The sequence below is a fragment of the Cadophora gregata genome (assembly GCF_030347475.1).
Source record: "Cadophora gregata isolate MNR1 chromosome Unknown scaffold_13, whole genome shotgun sequence".
NCBI lineage: Eukaryota > Fungi > Ascomycota > Leotiomycetes > Helotiales > Ploettnerulaceae > Cadophora > Cadophora gregata.
This window is the reverse complement of record NW_026695936.1, coordinates 1,224,149-1,245,150: the sequence shown is the minus strand read 5'-3', so window position 1 is coordinate 1,245,150 and position 21,002 is coordinate 1,224,149. Positions and strand designations below refer to the sequence as shown.

At 39.3% G+C, this 21,002-nt stretch overlaps 2 protein-coding genes across 2 annotated transcripts; one reads left to right on the top strand and one right to left on the bottom strand.

Annotated features, from left to right (window-relative positions):
* The first annotated feature begins 12,821 nt into the window (after positions 1-12,821).
* Positions 12,822-17,143, top strand: ONS95_003883 (uncharacterized protein). The gene is made up of 3 exons (XM_058497214.1): positions 12,822-13,803; positions 14,027-15,097; positions 15,145-17,143. Exons 2-3 carry the CDS (start codon positions 14,168-14,170, stop codon positions 16,315-16,317), a joined length of 2,103 nt encoding a protein of 700 aa, XP_058353157.1. The 5' UTR covers positions 12,822-13,803; positions 14,027-14,167; the 3' UTR covers positions 16,318-17,143.
* An 824-nt stretch (positions 17,144-17,967) lies between these two features.
* SOG2 (RAM signaling network component) lies at positions 17,968-20,976 on the bottom strand (the record flags this gene model as incomplete). Its single annotated transcript, XM_058497213.1, has 4 exons — positions 17,968-18,465; positions 18,519-20,384; positions 20,432-20,543; positions 20,606-20,976. The coding sequence occupies 4 exons, from the start codon at positions 20,974-20,976 to the stop codon at positions 17,968-17,970; spliced, it is 2,847 nt and encodes a 948-aa protein (XP_058353156.1).
* Positions 20,977-21,002: the final 26 nt, after the last annotated feature.

Here is a 21,002-nt window from a genome sequence, read left to right as displayed (position 1 = left end):
TACTATTAGATAGGAGCTTTATACTCAACTTTAAATAGTATTCTAATACTTAGTAACTATTTTCTATCTACGTGATATACCTATCTCTTAATTATTAGAGATCAACTACAGCCTTTTGTATTTACAGCGAGTAAATACCGGACTGTTACACTTTAAGCACTTTCTCGTCAGAGGTACTAACTTACGAAGATAATATATCCTCTATTAAAGGATTATCGAACAACTACTCGGCTCTTACTAAGGTCTTCGACCTAAAGAGTATACCTAAGATCGCCGCCCCGGATCTCTATAATAGAGACCGATCTAAGCTTAGAGTATACCTTACGCAGGTTAAGCTCTATATAGGCTTTAATAGTCACTAGTTCGCTATAGAGACTAATAAAGTCCTTTAGGCTTTATCTTTCCTCCGGGGATCTACTTTTAACTAGATCGAGACCTTCCTCTTAGACTATATTCAGAACCGGACTAAGGATAGAAGAGTCTCTATAGTAATAACTAAGGAATCCTAGAAGATCTTTATAACCTTTAAGAGTTTCGAGTATAGAATTAACCGCGTCTTCAGCGATATCGATTAGAACTATACTACTAAACAGAATATCTAGAACTTAAAGCAGGTTAGGTTAGTAACCACGTATACTACTACCTTCTAGTAATTCACGAATCAGATTAGCTAGAATAATAACGCCCTTCAGGTATAGTATTATAAAAGGTTAAAAGATAGAGTGAAAGATAAGATAGTAAGATTAGACGCGCCTACTAACTTATAAGAACTTATTAAAATAGCTATTAAGATTAATAACTGAAATTATAAGAGGGCACTCGAGAAGAAAGGCTAATACTACTCCGGAACGTATATATACTAAGAAAGAGAAGGTAATAATAAGAAACTATTCTACTCTCGGGAAATAGAACTCGATATAACGTTCCGGAAGCTAAGTTATTAAGGAAAGCTATATAGCGGCGGGCTATCTAAGAAAGTTATAAGCGAGCGACGAGAAAAGAAGCTATACTTTGAGTGTAGCCTCCTTAGTTATATAGCTAGCTCTTATTAATAAAAGAAATCGTAGATAGATAAGAAATATACTAACGTAATAGGACGTGGCTCTTATAATAAACTAACACGATAACTTGCCGCGATATATTAATATATAACTATAGATAAGCTCAAGGAGAATTATATCTACACCTAGTTAGGCGATTCTAATAATAGCGAGCAAGATTCCGCGAGCGTTATAGATTAGCTTAAGTAAACTATTATTAGCACGCCCCCTAAGGACTATATATATTAAGATAATAACAGCTCTAAGCTAGACGATAACATAGAGCTAATACTAAGTGATAGCGAGAAGGAGGCCTAGGAACCTGAGTAGGCTCTAGAACTAGGGCTACTTTAACCTGAACTCTTAGGACTAAGAGTAGGTGAAACTTAGGAAGTTACCTAAAGAGAAGAGAGCCTATATTAGGTTAGCTATAATACTCGCTACTAGACTAATATAGCTACCGGGGTTACTTATTAAGAACTAGGCCTTATTAGCTTAGGGGGTCTACTGTGGGAGGTAAGGTACGAAGTAGTCTACCGGGACTATAAGCGTATTAGATGGAGGATAGCCGGTAGCTAGGAAGGACCGACGACTTTTATATAGCACTTGCTACTCTAGAATACTGTTATTCTTAACACTAGCGCGCTACTAGAGGTAGGCGAGGAATAGGAAATTATAGCTAAGAACCGATATAATAGGACATAGGTCTATATTAATAATAACAGCTGGTACTATTATAAGATATATAACCTAGTAATATACACTAAACTCGGAATAGGGCTTATATATAAGGTTAGTCTAAGCTATAGTAATCGAAGGGTATAGGAAAGTATCCTTGACTATAGCATATATTAGGAATATTTCTATATGTAGCAACTTGCTGCTATTAGAGATAAATATCTTATATTAGAGGTTAAAATCAAGAGAGTTAAGCTTTAGGCGATAGTAGACTCTAGAGTATAAGGGAACTTTATATCTCCTACTGTTATACTTAAGTACTACCTATTAACTGAAGTAAAGGATAAGGGATACTACTTAGTACTAGCGGATAGTAAGGTCGCCTCTAATAGATTAATCGAGGTCTAAACTGCTCTAGTTTATATAGGTATCGCCGGACACTCTGAAATAATCTAATTCGATGTTATTAGGATTAGAAGGTATAATATTATCCTAGGGTTACTATAAATAGAAAAGTATAATCTTATTATTAATTAGTAGATAGGAAAACTTGAGTTTAGTTGTTACTAAGACTACTATTATCTACTAAGAACAGAAGCAGTAAGTATTCGAGAGGTTAGCGCTACCTCTAAGGAAGAGTTCGGATACTAAGATAAGGGTCTACTAATAAAGGATATACTATTAGTATATAAGAAGTTTATAGCACTATTTAAGGAGGAACGAGGTATCGAGGCCTTATTAAAACACTAGGACTATGATTATCGGATCGAGTTAAAACTAGGTACTAAACTGATATTCTAACTACTTAGGGAGTATTTAGCGACAGACTTAATAATAATTAAGTAATATATCGATGAAAACCTAGCGAAAGGATTTATCTAAGAGTCTAAATCTCTATAGAGGAGTAACGTCTTATTCGTAGAAAAGAAAGATAGTAGACGATAAATATATATTAACTACTATCGATTGAATAACGCTATAAAGAAGGATTATTATACACTACTATTAGCTAAGGAGCTATAAGATAGACTCGTTAAAGCTAAGATTTTCACTTAGCTTAACCTCTGAGGAGTGTATAACCTTGTTAAGATAGCTAAGGGAGAAGAAGAAAAGATAGTATTTCACACTCGTTTCGGTTACTACGAGTATATAGTTATACCTTTCAGCTTAACTAACACACTAGCTATATTTTAGCGTCTAATTAATAATATTTTACGGCCTTACTTAGATATAACGTGTATATACTATTTGGATAATATACTAGTCTACTCTAAATTAGAGGAGTAATATATAAAGGATATTATAGCTATTCTCTAGAGGCTAGAGGACGCTTATCTGTTACTTAAACTAGAGAAGTATAACTTCTATATAGACGAGATTATCTTTCTAAGCTATATAGTTACTACTGTAGGATTAGCTATAGATCCTAAAAAGATTAAAGTAATTATTAAGTAGATAAGGCCTATGAATATCAAGGAAGTATAATTATTCCTCGGGTTTACTAACTTCTATAGGCGATTTATTAAGGACTACTTGAAAATCGCTAGGCTACTTACAGAATTAACTTATAAGGATAAGGAATTCTATTGATCCGATAGCGCACGAAAAGCGTTTAAGGTACTTAAAGCGGCTTTTATCATAGAACTAGTACTTACTTCCTTTACCTTTAATAAAGAAATACATATAGAGATAGATTCTTCGGATTACGCTATTAGAGCTATACTTAGCTAGCTAGGCGAGGATAGAAGATAGTAACTAGTTGCTTACTATTCGCGGAAACTATTACTAGTAGAACTTAATTATAATATATATAACAAAGAGTTACTAGTAATTATAGACGTAGTACACGAGTAGAAGGTCTACCTTAAGGGCGCTGCCTATAAAGTATAGATCCTAACGGACTATAAGAATCTTATTTACTTTACGACTACTAAAGAATTGAACTAACACTAGGTTCAATAGTATAAAATACTCTTTACTATAAAACTTCGAATTTCTTATATTAAGGGAACGGAAAACGCTAGGGCCGACGCCCTAAGTAGGAAACCGGAATATCTTATAAATAAAACTTATAAATCTTATATTATACTACAGAAGGATAGTGATTCGCTAATAGTTAATCACTGATAGCTGGCCTTAACAGGCTAGGTCGCTGAGAAAATCTGGAAAAGCTATACTAATAACCTAGTTATAGCTAAACAGAAGAAGTAGCTAGGCGAAGGATTCTCCTTTACTATAGGTAGCACGCTCTTATACTAAAGACGAATTTATATACCTACTAGGGATAGGATTAAATTCGTTACGCACTAGTATAAGCTACCTGCTTATAGATACTAGGGGATAGCTAAGACGCTATCTAAGCTATCCAGGGAATACTATTTCCTAGGAATAAGGAAGGTAGTTAAAGACGTAGTAGCGTTATACGACACATATATCCGGAATAAGGTATCACACTATACTCTGTATAAGCTTATAAAGTCACTAATAACACTACCTCGCTTATAGAAATTAATCGCTTTAGATTTCGTAGTTAAGCTACTACTCTCGAAAGACCTAGTTATAGGAATTGTATATGACTCGATCTATATAATAATAGATAGGTTTATAAAGTATATATATATAGTATTAGTACTTAGAACACAGGACGCGCCTATAATAGCGCAGGTATTCCTTAGAATAATCTTCGTAAGCTACAGAATACTAGATAAGATTATCTTAGATAGAGATAAGCTCTTTACCTTGAAGTTCTAGAAAACTCTTATTACGCTCTTAGGAATAAAGCAGAAAATATCAACTATATTCTATCCTTAGACTAATATATAAATAGAACGAATTAACTAGATAATAGAGACTTATCTTTAGTGTTATATAAACTATAAGTAGGACGACTAGGTATAACTACTTCTACTTGCCTAGTTTATATATAATAGCGCGGATCAAGAGACTATTAGAGTATCGCTGTTCTACGCGAATTATAGGTATAATCCTATAGTATACAACCTACTAATAGCCGGTTAGGGTACCGCGTAAGAAGCTATACTACAGGCAGGTGAGCTTAAATAGCTCTATAAAGAATTGTCAGCTGATATTCTCTTTATCGCGTAGAGATCTACGATCTACTATAATAGAAAGCGTAGTATAGGACTAACGCTTAAGAAGAGGGATAAAGTCTACTTACTTAGAAAGAATATCGTAACTAAAAGACTAAGTTATAAATTAGATTATAAAAAGCTAGGACTATTTAGGATTACTAAAGTCAAGGGACTAGTTAATTATTAACTAGCTCTACTAAAGATAATAAATATCCACCCGGTATTTCATATATCTCTCCTTGAACTAGCACCGCTAGGAGTACTGCCTGCTCCTATTACTGAAATACGACCGATTAATCTGAACGCTGAATATAAAGTAGAAACTATTCTCGACTATTAGTATTTCTATAGTAAACTAAAATATTTAATTAAATAGAAAGGGTACTTATAATTAGAAAACACTTAAGAACCTAAATCTAACTTCTACTACCTTAGGCTTCTACAGGAATTCTATTAAAGAAATTCAAGTTTACCTAGAAGGAAGGGGACCTAAGGTTAAGGACCGAGCCCTTAAAGAAGGACACTAGGTAGGCGTTAGGTTTAAAAGCAGGGAACTAAGAAGTAGGATTATCCTTAACAGGCTTAGAGGGAGGCGTTAGAGAATAAGTAGAGATCACGGTTTTTCCTATCGTGAACTAATATATAAGTCGTTTAGGAGTAAACCTCTTAATATACCCTAAGGTATTATAATCGTAACGCTTTAAGTGAATATACTCGGAGTATTATTTCGAAATAGATAAATCTAAGAAGTAAGTACGGGAAAAGCTATAGCAGAAGGAATAAGGCTTTATAAGTTACGTAGTACGCTCGATATAGAGCGCGAGCTAGATACTCTGTTTTTTCTTTATCTAGGCGATACTCGATTTCTTTATAACACTAGATATAATAGATAAGGAAGATAGTTATTAGCAACTATCGACGTTTCTTAAGGTTATACTTAAGCGTAGGGACTACATTAGGCTAAGAGGGGGATAGTATTATAGACCCCTTAGCGCTATAGTTTAGTTAGCACTTATATGATAATAAAACTATCAGTGGTACTATAGGGGCATTAGTACTAATAAGAGAGCGGTATTATCGATAGAGTAGTACTAGCTAGGGAATAATACAGGATAGCGAGTAGTACTACTATATACTTACGCCTTAGTAGTAATAGTTACCTAGATTATAGTAGATAATAGGTCACGTGATAGATCCCTAGATCCCTGGATCCTCTTATAGGAAAACAGATCTAAGGATCTAAGGATCTAGTATCCTAAGGGATCTAAGGCGAACGAAAGTTCTATATAAGACTAGTATATCTACTATTAGATAAGAGCTTCGTACTTAACTTCAAATAGTATTCTAATACTTAGTAACTATCTTCCGTCTATATAATACACTTACCTCTCGATTATCAGAGATTAACTACAGCTTTCTGTATTTACAGCGAGTAAATACCGGACCGTTACAATTAGTTATAAATATCTCGTAAGTTAGATAGAATTCTAGAATAAGTCTATATACTTTAATACTCGTAAGTATAAATTACTAATATCTTATCGTCTTATTATACTTATAATATAAGAATATCACTAGTTCTAAAATATTACTACTATTCTTATATTATATAAGAAGATATAATAAAGTCAGCTTTATACTATAGTAGTATATATAAAGTTACTTAAGTAAGCAGATACTAAAGTATTTTATATAATACTCTCACTTAGTATAGCTTTATAATAAGTTAATTTACTTTAACTTACTTAGAAATACTAATTACTAATATCTATTAACTAAATACTACTTTATAATAAGCTAACTTACTTTAACTTACTTTTACTTACTAATCGCTAATATATTATTAGCTTATTATAATATAACTAAGGAACCTTACTAGCTTTAATTTTTCGATATTTTCGTTCTAATATATATTCTTACTACTATAGCTATATTATACTCTTATCTTATAGCTAATTAGATAATTATTCTAATCCTTAGAAATACTTAGATTAAATAGATAAGTAGAGCTAATACCTTTAAAGCTTTTATAAAAGAAATAAGACTAGTATAGTTATAAAAGCTATCTCTAGCGTACTAATCTAACTCTTATAGAAAGGATTAAGACTATATATAATATACTACTCTTAAAGCTATATACTATTATAGATACTACTTATAATAAGCTTTTACTATATAATAAAGTTATATCTTTATATTTAAAACGAATATTAAAGTACTTTTCCCTAGACTAAGACTATACCTCTTAAGAAGAGTAAGTATCTACGCTAAGAAAACTGATATTTAATTAAGGAGATATTATCTTAATCGCTTATACTAGCTTTAATAAGAGTATTACCTTCTAAGCTTATTATATACTTACTTATCGCGTTTACTTTTAGCTTATACTATTAAATCGACTTAAAGAGGAATATTTATATAACGTTTAGTAACTTAGAGTTATAAAACCTTACTTTCTTATAAATAAGATAAAATACTATAATAAAGTACTTTTATAATATATTCGGAATAGAGAACACGATTATATCCTACTTTCTCTAAAGTAAGTAGTCTCTAAGGACTTCTATAAGATATTAAAAAGCTTAAGCTTTAATAGTAAAGTAAGTCTTATTACTATTAATAAGCTACACTTTATAAAGTAATAGAAAGATTTCCGAGTAGAATTTACTATATTAAGAGAGCTTAGATCTATACTCTTATAATCGATTATATAGTTCAAGTATATAGCTATATTACCTATAGATTAGATATTATATATTCTTCTTATAGCCGGCTTCCGATAAGTTACTAATACTTTATTAGTGTTTATAACTATAGTAATTCGAATCTTAATTAACTAGAAGGATCTTTCCTTATCTTTCTATCTTATTCTATAAAAGAAGCTTATAGTTTTTAATCGATTATATTACTTAATCGATTAGTCTACTAATAATAGTAACTAATTAAAAACCCCAGAAGAAATACTTAAAACTATCATATTTATTAATAGTATTAAGGATTATAAAGCTTTAACGCGCTAGCTTTAATATTATATTACGCTTAAGACTAAAATATAGCTATTATTACGATATATTAGTAACTCTTCTACTTTAAGTATTACTTAAGTAGTTTAAACGTTCTATTTATAAGTATCTTTATCTAATAAGATATCTTACTATAAGTCTTTTTAAAAGAAGAGATCTATATATTAAATTATAATAGCTATAACTTTAATAGGAACTAGAATAAATATCTTAGATATTTAATAAGTAGTATTATAAAAACTACTTATTAACTCCGGCTTAAATAAGCTATAGTAGTATATAGGATAAGGCGGTTAAGAGAATAGTTATACTAGTAAGATATATATCTTTATACTATACTAAGTTATAGATAGTAAAAGTCGATATCCACTTAAATAAGTACTTATAACCTCTATATTAACCCCTAGTAGTAATAGTAAGAAACTAGTATATTATAAGCTACGTTATATATTACTTAGGTATTATATAGCGATTTATACTTAGTCATGACTATATAATAGTATAATAGTTAATAAAGTACTAGATAATATATACCTAAGTAATATAAAGTCTATCTATAGTACTATAAGTACTATAAGTAATATAATAGAATAGGGACCTACTAATAAAGTAAGTGAGAATAAGATAAGTTCCGAATATAAATAAATAGTTAAACTTTAGATAAAATTAAAGATAAACTAGTAAGATAACTTAGTACTAATATATTATAAAGTATATAATATATTATATCACTAGAAAGTACTATTAAGTTAACTAAGAGAGAACTTACTCTTAAAAGAATAAAGAAATAAACCTATACTAAAGATATACTATATTAGTTATAATCTAAGCCTAGCTCCTTATTTATTAGATCCGCTGCTAGAAAGTCACTTATTATTAACTTTACTTAAGAAAAACTCCTATACTTAGTTTATATACTAAGTACTAATAGAATAAGCTAGTAATTATATAATAGCGTTTAATTTATCTTTCCTAAATAGCTGATTTTATTTCTTAGTAGATATATTTATACTAAACCTAATAAGGATTATACTAGTATTAGTATATAATAGCTATAAGCCTAATCCTATATAAACTAATAAACTTATTATAAAAGAACTAGGAATACTAAGTCTTATTACTTAGCGATTAGGAATATAATATACTATAGAAGGTAAATCTACTTAATAAGCTATTAACTCTTTATATTACTATTAAGAAGCGACTTACTATAAAGAAGGCCTCTAAGCTAGGAGCTTAGGGTATATAAAAGACTCCTAAGTTACTAGGTCCCTAAAGTATACCTACTAAAACTCCCTAGCTACCTCCTAGAGAGCTAACGCTAGTACCTCTAGTAGTACTACAGATACCTATATATATAATACTATTATCTCAGCTACTCTAAGTACTACTATAAACACCTACTTATATAGTACTACTATTTACACTACTAATAAAGCTATCGCTATATAAATAGTCTATTAAGTTAAGTGTTTATTATAACTTAAGTAGAATAGACTAGATACTAAAAGCCTACTAGAACTACCTTTCTACTTTATTACTAGCTTATCCTACTATTCTATTATTACTTAATAGTCCTATTATCTAAGTCCTTCTTTAGTCTTAGTAGTTAAATTAAGAATCTCTTATAGAATAATAAGCACTAGATAATATTATAATACTAACTCCTAAATTATTAGAAGAAATATATTAAAATAAGTATATAATTAAAAGAACTAAGGAATAACTTAGCTTATTAAAGAGATAATAGAAGAAATAATTATAAAGATTATCTAACTAATTAAATACTAAGTTTTAAAAGTATAATAAATAGATTCTATATAGCCTTTAAGGTAGTAGTAAGTAAATAGAAGTAAGTAGACTAATTAGAAGAGATAACTAAAGAGAGAATAAAGGAGACGAGATTTATTTAAGAGTATTTATTCTTAACTCTAAGTAAATAAAAGTAAGTAAGCTAATTAAGAGAGATATAAGTTAGAGGAAGAGAAGGAAGAGGAGGAAAGTAAATAAGTAGTATATTACTTAATATTAAATTTCTTAATAAAACTATAAGTAATTCTCTTTAAACTAAGTTCTAGTTGTTTTAATTACTTATCTAATAATAATATAGTATTTTACTTCTATAAAGTAAGTTAGATTATTAAATAATAAAGAGCTTTCCGGTTAAAAATAAGCGAAATATATATTTTATATCACTTACTTATATATACTTCTACTAACTTAATACTAATTAGTAAAAATCAAGTACTTAGAAGTTCTTTATATCTATTTTATCCTTAGGAAGTAATATACTTAGTAATATATTATATTATTACTAGATAATAAGAGTCTTTCTAACTAAGTTTTATTATAGCCGCGTAAACACTAGTAATACCTTAGCCTTAGTAAGTATACTTCTTCCTAAAGGAATAAGTAGAATATAATATAAATAGTTTTATATAATAAAGAAATATAATATATAAGTCTAGTAATAATTACGAAAGTATTCTAATTAGTATTTATTAAAATATCGCGAAGTAACTAAAAATTAAGAGTTAAATTAGCTGCGCGACTATATAAACTAGTACTATTTTCCTTTAAACGCTCTATAGCTTATAACTATAGATATATAAACCTCTTTCTTAATTAAGTCCTAGCTTAGCGCTAACTAATAAGTAACCTAATAGAAATAGCCTATATAATAAGTAAAAGTAAATAAACTAATAGAAAGATATCTGTACGTTTATAAGTTACGAGCAGAGAAGTAAGCTGATTTACTGAGATAATGCTGCCAGGGTTATCTTGTCCAAATGCAGATAACCACGTTGTATCACGTGGCTATCCCGAAGCTTAACGGTATCAGCGAATCTCGTCAGCCTCACTTTCCCGTGGGTGAGACGACATGTGTTGGGACCAGCTTTGTAACTTGTCTTACATGATGCTCACAAACAGAGTAATCAAAGGCTTGAGCTGCCAATTTTCCGAAGAAAGCCAGGCGCAATTTTGTATGCATTTCAAGAGCCAATAGCTTCAGGATTTGGCAGCGCCATCTGGGACTAGTATCCGATTTTGGTTCCATGCCCGATACAGAGGTTCTTAAGATCCTTGGGGGCAGTAATAAACCGGGCGACAAGCGCCTCAGATGAGGCCGGTCATTTAGTAGGATAGGACTCTTGGAGAATCCAACCAGTAATTCGCAATCGTGGGATGTGAGTATAGTTCCAGAAGTGAGAAGAGGGAGGACAGAAGTACTCAGCTTTGTCGGGTGCAATCGAGGTTTGTTTGACCTGCCAAAACGTCAAAACGGTGTACGAAGTTACCTTGCAGCCATTGTATTCGATAGACGGGATGGATGGTAAATTGAGGTTTCTCATGGCGTCACGAGGCGCTTGAACCCCACGGATCTGAGCAACACGATACTGTATGGTATCTGACCCCCAAAGTTAAAAGTCGCCGAGCTTATCCTGACGGAGCGGGTGTAATAATCTCAAACAGAAAACACTTTGGAAGTACGCCCGGCCAGCCTGGTGCTGGTGTCCGGAAGGTGTGGTCGAGTCTCGTGAAGCTGCATCCGCAAGGGATCGTGCAGAAATCAGCGTGAAGATGCATTTTCTGTTCTGCAGATGTAAGCCAAAGCAGCACAGTCTTCTGTCTCGGAGACTGGTTCGATCAACGTGGAAGATCGCTGCTGTGAGGCGTGAGAATGAATGACTTGAAGCCCACGAAAAGCGTGGAATGACTGCGGAAGACGAGGATATAATTTATATGTTTAGCCAAGGCGAGAAATATGAGGCTGCACCGTTGATAGGCACAGCTCGCCACTTCAGCTTGGGCCTGGACGCCTACAAACATTTCAGCCGGAAGTGTAATTTAGAGTGCAAGGATAAGGTAGGGGGAATGGAATACGTATGCAGCTGTGTCACTTGCTCGGTAGCGATGGGGCTTTCCCATGCTTCTTACTTCGTTAATTCGCCTGGCTTTTGGAGGTCTGGAGTTCGGTCTTCACAGCTGGGATGGACACTCCCGTCAACTTGGCGTAGCCACCCGTCGGCGACGTCGTGTGGTGTGTGGTGCACCAGTCGACTCGCTACAAGTGCTTTAAAGCTCAAGCATCAGGGATGTACTTTGCCTTGTTGCCGTTACTCGCGGAGAGCCGTCGCAAGTTGCTTGTGACTGACTCTTCCTGTCATAGCAACTCAGGCCTCAATGATACTGTTGCAGAGGCCCTTGATGCACTGCACTGCACTGCACTGCACTGCACAGCGCTGCACAGGTCTCCGTGGTCGGTCGGCCAGTCAGTCAGGATCATGATGGTAGGCTTCGTGCTGCCGGCCTTTCCGACGGCATAAATGGAGAGAATGAAGCTCATGCACTCCAGCGAGCCCAGGTATGGTATGTGCGTCGAGTGGATAGCGTTGCGAAATGGGGGGGATGCGGTGAAGCGAACGGTCTTGTGCACAGCAAGGAGCGAGCGAGTGCTGCATTCGAATTGTTGTGAAAGCGAAGGGCTCCAGGGGGGGATGGAGATAGAAAAGAAAAGAAGAAAAAGAAAGCCGAGCTGCGTGGACAGGACTTCTTCGCCTTGTCTTATGTTGTTGTGCTTGCGCGAGAAGGGGAGATGGAATAACTACCCTTCCCATCTCTGTCTCGGCACCTGCATTGCATTGCATTGCATATTGTAGCATAGCGGGCGGCAGGCGGTGGTGGGCAGATATTTCTTTTGGAAGAATCCGTGACCGATGCCCTGACTGGCGACGGCTTTGTTGACTTTTGCATTGCTGACCTGCTTGCCCTGCTTACAAAACCAGTCCAAAAGGTAGGGGAGGCGAAAAGAACTGAATGGCCCACGATGACTGCGTCTGGATGGCACCAGAGGCAAGACCACGTAAACCTACCTGTATTGCCTTTCCATTTCTACTGTACTGCAGCCTGGGGCGGCGAGGGCGAAAGAACGATGGCGGTGGCTACAGTAGATTTATCTTGGAAAAGTAAATTAGTATTAGTATTAGTATTAGTATTAGTATTAGTATTATCTAGGTAATTTACAGTACCATACGAGTGCTCTCCTCTAACTTACTTATCCGCGCCATCCCGCCGCAATGGCTACCAAAAAAGATTTCGGTCATTTTATTCTCGCCCTGCCAGTATCTGCGTCGGCACCTTCATTAGATCTCGCATTCCCCCCTTACATACCTGACTGACATCTTACATCCTTATCCTTTGTTTACTGCCTTGCCTGTGTATTTGTGGCAGCCTTTATTACAGTTTGATGCCCACCAATACCTTACTTGTTTGTACCTTGCTTCACTATATTTATTCATTTATCTATCTATCTATCTATCTATCTATCTATTTACGACTGTTCTTCCTCTGTACTTTTCCGCTCAATAGCCAGCCCGAGTCAGACGAGAACGAGAACAGCCAGCAGCACCGACAGTCCCAGCTCCCGACCCGACCTTCCACGTCGCATGTTGCTCAATCTTGCGGTCTAGAGGGATCATACTGGTCATATCAGATCCATCCATACCTTACGAGCCGGCACATTGGGTGGTCAAGGCTTGCTCGCGCACTCGCCTTCGTCTTCGCCTTCGCCCTCACCTCCCCCCCCTTGTTCCTTCCGCTCCATTCCTCCCTGTCTCACTCTCCCCGTTCCGGTCAGAACATTCGCTCTTACTCGCTCAACTCGTCCAGCCAGCCCTCCTTTGTACATACCAGCCGGCCATTTCCAATCCATACATTTTCCTCTTCTCTTTCTTCTCTTCGTTCACTTCTATTTTCGTCAACTTCCATTGTCCGCCACTCTCACCGAGTCACCTCTTTGGGCGGCCCTTTGTCACTTTCCTTCCTGGCCATTCATTGATTGCACCCGACATCGTAGGCGACGAAACAACTCGCCCTTCCACTCTTTTCTGTACTCGCTGCAGTCAATTGGTTGTAGAACGTAGACAATTATCGGGTTTTGGATAGGGTATCTATCGCGAGACACAATAGGTACGTCGGCTGCCGACTTGCAGAAACACAAACAATCCAGCTTGCTCTCACCACTGGCAACTATCCGTACTGCCTCGAGACATATCTACTCGTAGCTCGAAGGATGCTGTGGTACGGCCGGTGGCTAGCCGCATCTTGAACCCCACGAGGACCATTGAATCCTCTCACAGCCTAGGCTTCTCTTGTTTGCTGGAAAATGTGTACTGATATCAATGGCCTACAGATTCACTCATTTCGCGGAGTTTACGAACTCGAGCAAGATCCGCTTTTGGATACGATCCTAGAACGTACCCACACATATCCCTCGACACAAAATTTGACACAGGGAAAGGTTCCGCAGCTGGACTGGGAGGATATAATAATAATGGCATCAGATGCACACAAGAGGGGCAGGACGAACAGCATCGCAGCGGCGAACGACCATCCAAGTGCTTCATCCAACAACGATGGATCGATGACCTCTCAGCAACCGCAGGATTCGAGGTCCCAAGGCGCCCTCGAGATACATGTCGTTGACGAGAGCTATGACATTACACAAGGGATCAAGTCGGGAGGCAGCCCATCGCCGAGGAATCAGCCCAGTTACGAGCCGAGTCCAGCAGAGAAGAACTCAAGACTGAGCGACCAAAACTATGCTCCTAGCCAAGCAGACAGAAACTCAAGATCAGGTTCCACGAAAATCGCCTCGAAAGCAATGGAGAGGCAGACAAGAGTTGTAACACGCCCCCAGCCGATCTCGATAGAACCGCCAGTCACGAAGGCGACATTGAGTGAGTTAGACGTGACCAAGATCGTAAACAACCCAAAACTGCGTCACGATATCAACTTCGATCCTGAACTCCACTTCCGCCCGAATCTGGATGGTGACAAGGGAAGGAGGAAGACGGAAAAGGCCAACTACTTTTGGGATACGATGCGAGTGCAACTGCAAGCCTTCCTCACAAATCAAGAGCGCTTCGAAAGAGAACTCGGAGACTCAGAATGGTGTTTACCTGCAACCTTGAATGCCATTCGAGGAATCTTGGAGACTCTGGTGCCGCAGCGAGACAAAGCTTCTGTAGAAGAGACTTTCAATGTTGAGCTACTCATGCAGCAATTCCGAATGGGGGTCGCTGATTTGGTCAAGCTTGCGTTGTGGCTATCTCAATTGCTCAAATGCCACTGTGCTCCTATGAGGGACAACTGGGTTGATGACATGGTCACCCAACTTAGTCAGGGAAACCAAACGGGCGATGTTAATCTGTTGGTAGCCGGCATGAAGAACTTACTCGGTGTACTAGAGGCTATGAAACTGGTAAGAAACTTCCCCTGGGTTTAGTATCTCTTAATTGATTTCTTCAGGATGTGGCGAACCATCAGATCCGGTGTCTCAGACCCCTTTTGATCGATGATACGGTTCACTTCGAGCAGAAATTCTTCATGAAAAAAATAGCTTTGGGTAGAGTTGATATTGGTGGTGCCCATTCATGGTTTCGGCGAGCGAGCAGCTTGCCAGAAGCAGTATCGAGCAGCACTTCGATGAATTCACAGACCTGGGATTTCATGAAGGCAATGGTTAATCTCACACTGCCGTCCAAAGCCGAGCTGTTTCCACACACATTTCTGTTTGACGAGGAGCGGTTGATCAAGTTACGCACGGATATGCTTGATATGGTCAACCTCGAGATCTGTTTGCAACTTTACCGCAATCTGGAGGCTCAAAACAGGTCATATCGTGACGATACGCCAACGACATCTGTATCAACACCATGTGATCGAGCCGACTCTCCAGGTGACGATCTAACGTACTCGCAGCCCACAATTCCATCTCTCCATCACTTCGATATGTCTCGATCCAGTCGTCAAGACCACTGTCACTCCCTTCGTCATCCTCTCGGAAGGCAGTCGTGGGTCCCAGATATCGATGGAAGTCGTACCGGCTCATCTGCCTGCAGTCCACGGTCATCACCCTCGTCGACAGCTTCCACTCCTGACACCCTTCCACCTACCCCACTTTATCTTACGCCTGTAACATCAGATTCTGCGTCAACATCCCAACTCCGAAGTTCTCTTCTCGCGATTCTGGCCTCATCGACATCATCTAATAAGTGGGAAGCCCTCTCGCCTGATCTCGCCCTTCAGATTCTACGCCACACCTCTACATCCCTTATTCGCCTTCCACAGTTCGAAACTCGTCTAGCTTTCCACGTCTCCAATCCTCGGTCCAAGCTGTATCAGGATGCGGAAGAAAAGGTTCTGAGAAGCCTTCACACCGATTTGCAGAAGCTTGTTGAAACCTATACGCCTCTTTCAAGTCTCCAAATTTTCGAGGCTGCTACAGCCCCAAGAGTCATTCCCACCAGTGCAGCCGCACCAAGCAATGGCTTTAAAGAAGACATTGCTGAGATGGCCACCCGGATGGCACACATCGGAATCTTGCATTGGAGGGTCTGGGCACCGTTAGCCTACCTTGTTGATCCCGATGCAGAGGAGGAGCAAGCTGCCAATTCTGACCGAGCCAAGAGCGTGCCTTGAAAGCAGCTTACTCAATCTTGTTCAAGAGCGAAAGAGACCTGCGACAGATATTTATTTGAGAGAAGCCAAGCCGAGGACGGTGAAAGCAGCAAATCAACCCACCAACATACTTCATGGAAGTTTTAGGTGCCGCCCTTTCAAACATCATTGATAGGAGACAATCAGGGATGGAATACTTGCAATATGGCCCTAGCCAAGGAGAGAGTGAGAGAACGAGCGTCGAACTGTGAATATGAGAATGGGTGGTGAAACGGAGTATCGGTAAACGGATACCCCACAGCTTTTGACTGGGAATTTCTTTTTTCAACTTCCTCAATTTGCTACTGGTCTCATAATTTCCCCTTTCTGATACCCATACACCGTGCGAACAGTATTGAGCGCGGGAACATGCCCTACTTGTAATACAACACTCTGCTTTTTTCTGCACGGCAATTCATCATTTGGCTCGGTGTGTTTGGGTTCCAAAAACTTGCATGGATATTGATGGATTGGTGTTTTTTGAAAATGGCACGCGCGTGGAGTTTATTTCCCAATTCATCCCTCGATATTGATTGCTTGCAGGGCCTTTAGGTCTGCAATGGAATGGAGCATTCGTCTTGATTTTCATTTGTAATAGCGGGCGGGACTTTCTACTTATTTTAGATGCGAGGTGGTCTCTATGTATTTTACCTTCCGCTCTGGTGTCCCAGGACAATTAGATTTCCGGTGGTGAAGCTCTTTCATCGGCGACGAGTGGGAGGAGCTTTGATATGCTATGCTATGCAAGGTATTTATTCAGCTGAGAAAGAATGAATAACAAACAAATAGTCAGCGATTAAATTTAAAACTGTCTCGCAGTACTTGATGTGAGGACTTCGTGGCTATTGTTGTTTTCGACAGCTCCCGCCCATTGCTCTGAAGATAACTACCCCCCTACCCCCCTTGAGAATCAAGAGGGGAGTCCACAACGTGCAAGAAGGGTGCCGATTTGACTGTCTGGGCTCTCAGACATCCAACGCGTACCTGTTGACCTGGCTTGCTGGCCTTCAGCAGCACAATCAGAAAAGAATTGATAGATGTACAACTAACTTTTCAAGTCCGAAAGGCAAATTCTCCATTGAGGCACGAAAGGAAAGGTAATATCACTTGCAGTTCAATAGACCGAACTCATTTCCACATCTACTCATACAATATTCGTACTTGTTTATCTCCTGCACTTTTGATATCGTATCATAACATCATACATAGGTAGGTACTTTTTCCAGCTCGGCAGCCCAATGGCGAACCTGTCGCCGTCGCTTGCTTTCTCCTTCTCAATCTTGCTCGCAGACAGCTCAACTATAGCAGTTTACAAGTATCCGTTCGATTGATCATCATCTCTATCCCTCTTCCTCTTGGCCCCTTCCTCCTCTTCGCTTCGCTTCGATCCATATCCGAATTCGATCGTCCCTAAGAAGATAACGCCAATGCAATGCCATGGTGATCCACACCCCAAAACTCCGATTTCGTTCCCTTACAAGCATTGATAACATCGCTCGTTTGATTATCGCTAATGACAGTGAAGTATGGTACATACAGACAGGAAAAATCAGATGAAGCAAACATGATGGTGGGTAGTAAAAGATTCAAGCAGCAGGATAGAAAGAAAAAAAAGGATACATGACGTGTTGATTAGAACGCTACTTTGTTATTACCATTAAACCTTGATCCAAATGAGTTCATAGGGCTGAGTATCGACGCAGGTGTCATGGTCCCATCGTTGGAGCCGAACGCTGAGGTCATTGTACCTGTTCGCGATGATGAGACGGAGCTTCCGTTCATAGACAGTAAAGTGTCGGCACGATCGAAAACGTTGCCGTTGAATATACCATTGTACGAAGCGCTTTGGGGTGTCGATGGCACCGTCGCTTGTACAGCAGGGCCAAGTGCTGCACTTTGAGGGGTCATTGGCAGGGGTACTTGAGACGCTGGCGATTGGGTAGAGTAATTGCCATTGGACATGCCGTTGACTTGGGGCGTGGCTAAGAACGCCCAGGGTGATGTCTGAATAAGCTGACTGGTTTCCTTGATTGCCTTTTGAAGTGGCCGAAGAAGAATGATGACATCTGTAGGTAATGCGGCTGAGAGACTTTTGGCCTCCTTCACTTTCATGACGAGGTCTGTGTACGTCTACAAACAGTCAGCTTTCTATCAGGTACACCCAATTCAGAAGATTTTCTTACCTGGATAAACGTATTGCACAGCTCCCAGAACGTATTCTGAGTACGAATTCCCGGATCCTTGAGTCTGATGAGAGATAGTCGGGATTTGAGAGCCTCGGCAGTCTGCAGAGCAGTATTGCATTTCAGGATCAATGCTTGCCAGAACTGTCTTGGCTGGTCTGCTTTGTTTTGTTGAACACCAGCCTCCATTGCCATCACAAAATGACCATTGACGTGGGGTAATGCTCTGATGGTCATCTCTGAGGCATCCTGCAGCCGCAGGAATATTTTCTCGAATATCCTGTCCTCTTCAGTGAAGTCGCCACCAATTCTGCTGCTGGACGTCGTTGACGAAGCAAATGACTCTCCAGAGCGAGGCGTGGCACTAGTCATGGTGGCAGATCTTCCAGTCCCATTAAGGAATGGAGGCGGAGGACCATTCGTGGCAACTCGGAGGTTCGAGTGTTGAACAACAGTTGCACTTCTTATACGTGAGCTTGTCCCTGGCCGTGCCCGTGTTGGAGTAACCGATTTATCTCGTGGCTGGAATCTCATTGTCTCTGTACCTTCTTCCACTTCCGTTACTCTTGAGAGCTGGGACTGGCTCTTCAGAAAATCAACGCCCGCGTTTCGAATCTCTGCAGTACTCCCATAAACAAGCAGGAGAAGTGTGCGAATATAACGAGGATCTCCGTTCTCAAGCAACGTTTCCACGTTTCTTTGAAGGAGACTGCAAACGTGCATGTAAGCACTTACACAAGTCACGCATGCCCGGTGTACATTTTCATTCGATCGTGGAGGTGCGTCTTCGTCTTCTTCGGAATAGGTGATGTAATCCTGAATGTGCCGGTCCAATTCTTCCACGTGTGTTGTTGCATTGTAAAAAACTCTTTCCAAACTTGTGCGCTTGTTTGTGCCGTCCCGGGTAACACCAAGAAGACTTTGAATTAGCGGATGTACTTGGAAAAGTGCATACAAAATCCCTTTCGCGGCTTCGACAACAGGATCAGGTGAAAGCGACTCTCGCTTGCGCTCTGGCAGGCTAGAGAGGCGTCGAACATACGTTGCCCGCTGAATCGAAGAGTCTGCAGGACTTGCTGGACTCCTGGAATTGGCAGCTCCATTCGTGCCATTAGGTCCCTGCATTGCAGATCCATGACTGAGGCCTCTATAATGGCTGTAGCGATTCGTTTTCGTCTCGTCGACAGTATCCAGTTCAGCCGCTTTCTTGGAAACTATACCCATCCTTCTTGAGCGGTCTGACGAACGGTCTCTGGTTGCTTGCAATAAGCTTTCACTGTTACTTCGAAGTCGCTCATTGGCATTCCCAATAGTAAGAGGCATCACGCCTGGTCTGCGAAGCGCCGTATTCTGTTGCGACAGTCCTCTATAGTGTGAACGAGATGGGATGGGTGGTGGTCGCGGTAAGGCTGGCGACCGCAGATCAGGTACGTCCGTTCCGTTGACCTTGATAGGAAATCTACCACTCATAACACGCTTCATCGGCCGAGGGGTCTCTGTTCCTTCACTGGATTCCTCCCCACCAGATTCTGTCTCCGACCGGTCCGATATAGCCTTCTGCCTCAGAAATCTCTTGATTTGTGATGTGACGGCAATGTCATCCATTTCACTTTCCTGGAAACCGCCATTTGGAGGTGTTGTAGCTTGTGGTTGCAACACTTCCTTAGGTGGAAAACGCACGGGATTTCCATCAAGTTTGAGAACTTGAAGTGATGCCATCTCCGCAAGGCAGAGGGGCAAGGCCTCGATTCGATTCTTTTGAACAGACAGGACTTTCAACGAAGTCAACTTTGCTAATTCGGGTGGCAGGATCTTGAGTTTATTGCGGCCAAGATCAAGAATCTCAAGAGAAGTCAATTGGCATATCTGATCTCTTGTTAGTCCTGCTCATGCTATCCCTCACGCGAACCTACAGATTGTGGGAATTCTCGGATGACATTGTTGCGAACATTCAAGTATCGAAGTGAGGTACATTCCGAAAACCTCGAGGGAAACGTGGAGATCATATTGTGCGACAATGCAAGTCTAACACATACAGACGTCAGCGGGTGGCATGGATGAGTTACGTTGGACAAGATAGACCATACCGTTCGAGCTCGTTCTTGATAATATCAACAACCTCCTCAGGGAATCTCTGGATCTGCTTGTGACTCAAATCGATTGTAACCCCTGGCTTCAATTCATTACTGACGCCACTGGCCTCTGCAGCCTTCGTACGGTTCTCCTCGATGGCATTCTTCATTGCCTCTTGGGCGAGTGCCACCACCTGCCCCGCAGATATCGGGATCTGCGAGGAGAGAGAGGAGCTTGATGCCTCATGTCGTACGGTATTATTCGGAATTCTTCGAACGGTGTTGCTCAAGGTAATAGGGACGGCGGGCCGGGGGACTCCATTATCTACCATCGGCCTGCCTGTTGACTGTGTCGCTGCGCCCAACGGTCCAGATGGCCGGTCCATCACGATGCCTTCGCTTTCAAATGGCC